Here is a 3344-nt window from a genome sequence, read left to right on the forward strand (position 1 = left end):
TTTATGTATGTTTACAGTACATACATTTGTACATATACATATATACAAATATATGTATTTATACATGTATGTATGTATTCATATACATATATATACATTCATATATATTTATGCACACACACACACACACACACACACACACACACACACACACACACACACACACAGCTCAAACACTACATGGGTTCAAATTTAAATATGATAATTGGAAATCAAAGATATGGATTAAGTTGGAACCGTACATGAATTTGAGTCTAGGAATGTTAGAAAATTAGAGAATAGGAGACGGGACCTAACGAGCATTGCTCCTTTCCTGTATACAACAATAAGATAAATACAATTAGATAAACACACACACACACACACGCACACACACACACACACACACACACACACACACACACACACACACACACACACACACACACACACTCACAATATCAGTTTTGCGATTCTATCCAGGTGAAAGAACGTCAGTGTGCTGATGAGGTTCATGATTTGGTCCACGTTAACTGGTCTTCCTCCACCCACAGCCTCAACTTCTACAACGGCGACATGAAACTGCCCGTCGAGAGTCGCTCGGCCCAGTGGACCCTGGCACTCCTGTTGTCGCTCGTCCTCGTGGCTGAGGCCGAGCCCTTCAGGAGGAGGTGCTGTGGAGGGGGAGGTCTTGTAGCCGCTGGGCTCGGGTTCGCTGGCGTGAGTATTTATTCAATCATTCATCTATTCATTCATATAGTTATTTATCCGTGTATTAGATAATCTATTAGTTTATTTATTTATTTATCTACTTGTATATCTAATTGTTTTATTTATTTATTTTTCTATTTTTCTATTGTAAACTTAGACATCAGCTGTTCGCGTAATGATGTAATAATCCTGGTGAAATGCACGTATACATTTTTCTTATAGAATGAATGGAAAAAAGAATTGATTCATATCTGAGCCCTAAATCTTCCTAGTAGCTGAATGCCAACATATTTCAATCGAATTTAATATATGAATTTAAAATAAAAATATAAACTGACATCCTGAAAACCTGATAAAAGGATAAAAAGTGTATTTCATATTTATTTACAAGCTCTATTCATATAGCTAAATTGTATTTTCAATTTGCTGTAAATTTCACGAATAGAGAAACTACTTAAGCAATCAAATTGTGCTTCAAGATTAACCATAACAAGAACAACCAAGTAAGAGAGAGAGAGAGAGAGAGAGAGAGAGAGAGAGAGAGAGAGAGAGAGAGAGAGAGAGAGAAAGAGAGAGAATGGAAGGAAAAATGGCAGAGAACGTTTAGAGTTTGAAATCTAAAATACCAAACAATCATAGAGGCAGACCTTCGGTTCATAACGAGATCGGATGGAAAAAAGAGAGTAGAATAAACCAAGAAAATAAAATGAAACAAGATAAAACAAAATTAACTAAAATAAATACATGTATATCAACAATTTTCGCCTTTAATTGGGAAAAGAGTTTCTAAACACTCCAATATGACGTCATTATTTGTTGATTCGCTGTAGCCGGATCTTTGTGTTCCAGGGTTATCTAGTCGGGCATCACAAACATCACCACCATGGTGGCGGCGGCTGTGGGGGCTGCGGGGGAGGCTGCGGATGGTGCGGCGGCTACGGCCGGAAGCGCAGAAGCCTTGCGGACGAGCTCGAGAACCAAGTGATCGAAGACATCTACACCAAGGTAGGACAAGAACGATGACAACTAAATAATAACAATAATAATAATAATAACAATAATAATAGAAATAAAAATAATAATGATGATAGTAATAATAATAATAATAATAATAATAATAATAATAATAATAATAATAATAATAATAATAATAATAATAATAATAATAATAATGATAATGTTAATAATAATAATAATAATAAATAAATAAATAAAAGAATATATATATATATATATATATATATATATATATATATATATATATATATATATATATATATATAATGGTAATAATGAACAAATAAATGAAATTAAAATTAAATTGAATAACAAAATAAATTGATGAGATAAAGAAAATAGTCAAATGACTTTCATGACTCGACTCAGAAGGGCTCAAAGATGACATCATATTGCTGGTAGAAAGTGGGCGGAGTAATTGTATGCCACACCCTTATTTGGCATTTTCCTTGACATCATGACAATCCAATCAACAAGTAATTAGGTGGACTCTCTCACACTTTGCATTGTTTTCCGCTATCTGCAGATCACCGAGATGGACACGGACCAGTGCGGTCTCCGATTGGTGTGCGAGTTGGCCCAGAAGGCGCCGAACGACCTCGCCCTCGACGAGACGCAGATCCTCCTCCCTTACTTGTGAGTAGTACCTGAACTCCTCGTCCTTCATTGCGAATATTCCGTAGACCGAACTGCAAGTACTGTAGCTTTTTTTTTTTTTTTTTTTTAGTTCTGATTTCAGTGAATTGCTGTAGTTTTTTGTTTTAAGGTGTGAATGTCACCAAGATTTCTTGTTCAACTGTTAAGATAATTATTTGTTTTGTCTCCAATAAGCTTCCGCTTTCTGAAGAGATTAAAACCCCGTTTGATCACGATTCCCTCTTGCTTTTTCCACAGCGGCAAGGGCGAGTCGGACGGAAGCTTCTTCGGCAGCTACGACGAGGCTGCCTGGCACGGCCAGAGCGGCCACGACTGCCACGCCCGCTACGCCCTTTGCCCCTGGGCCGCTCTCGACCTGATGGGCGACCTGCGCAAGTTCAAGGCCAACGCCACCCTGGAACAGGCCCTCGTAGGCAAGGGCTCCTTTTAGACGGCCGGCTACTGACTGTAAACATTATGAGTGCAGATCATTTTTCCTTTTATCTGAGAAATTAATGTGATAACAGTTTGAACATAAGGACCGTGATAATTGGGACCCAATGGTAAAGCTAGACTATTAGATTGTATTGTAGTTACGATTTCTCTTCAAGTTGCTTCAACATTTTCAATCAAGATTTTAAATCCAAGACCACGGTTTTACGTCATGTCGTCTTGGGGCGTTGAGAATCGCTGCTGTGGAATTTCCTCAGCTTAGATTATGACGAACTTGCTTTGAAAAAATATATATTATGCATATATACAAATGTAATTCGGACTGGATTATTAATTGAGGAACATGAGTAAAGAAACGACCTATCTAGAACACACGACTTAAAGTTTCACGTCAAAGAGATCACTTCAAGACCAAACGAAAGGAACACTGCTTTCGAAAATGTTTCAGTTTCAGATTTTGTCTTTATTTCTTCAAGAAAACAATAGGTCACTTCACTTTGCCTCACAACAAACAAAACATTTACCATGCTGCATAAGAAAGAAAACCA

The 3344-nt window shown here is 37.2% G+C and overlaps 1 protein-coding gene across 1 annotated transcript in view; it reads left to right on the forward strand.

The window, feature by feature from the left end:
• The window catches only part of LOC143030962 (uncharacterized), a 5126-nt gene extending 1782 nt beyond the window's left edge, over positions 1–3344 (forward strand). The window contains exons 2-5 of the mRNA XM_076194265.1: positions 534–699; positions 1540–1695; positions 2234–2343; positions 2602–3344. Coding sequence (XP_076050380.1) covers positions 556–699; positions 1540–1695; positions 2234–2343; positions 2602–2794 — 603 coding nt within the window. The 5' untranslated portion in view covers positions 534–555 and the 3' untranslated portion in view covers positions 2795–3344. The remainder of the gene's footprint in view (positions 1–533; positions 700–1539; positions 1696–2233; positions 2344–2601) is intronic.

Source organism: Oratosquilla oratoria, chromosome 1 (genome assembly GCF_046742065.1).
Source record: "Oratosquilla oratoria isolate Oo_2021 chromosome 1, ASM4674206v1, whole genome shotgun sequence".
Classification (NCBI taxonomy): Eukaryota; Metazoa; Arthropoda; class Malacostraca; order Stomatopoda; family Squillidae; genus Oratosquilla; species Oratosquilla oratoria.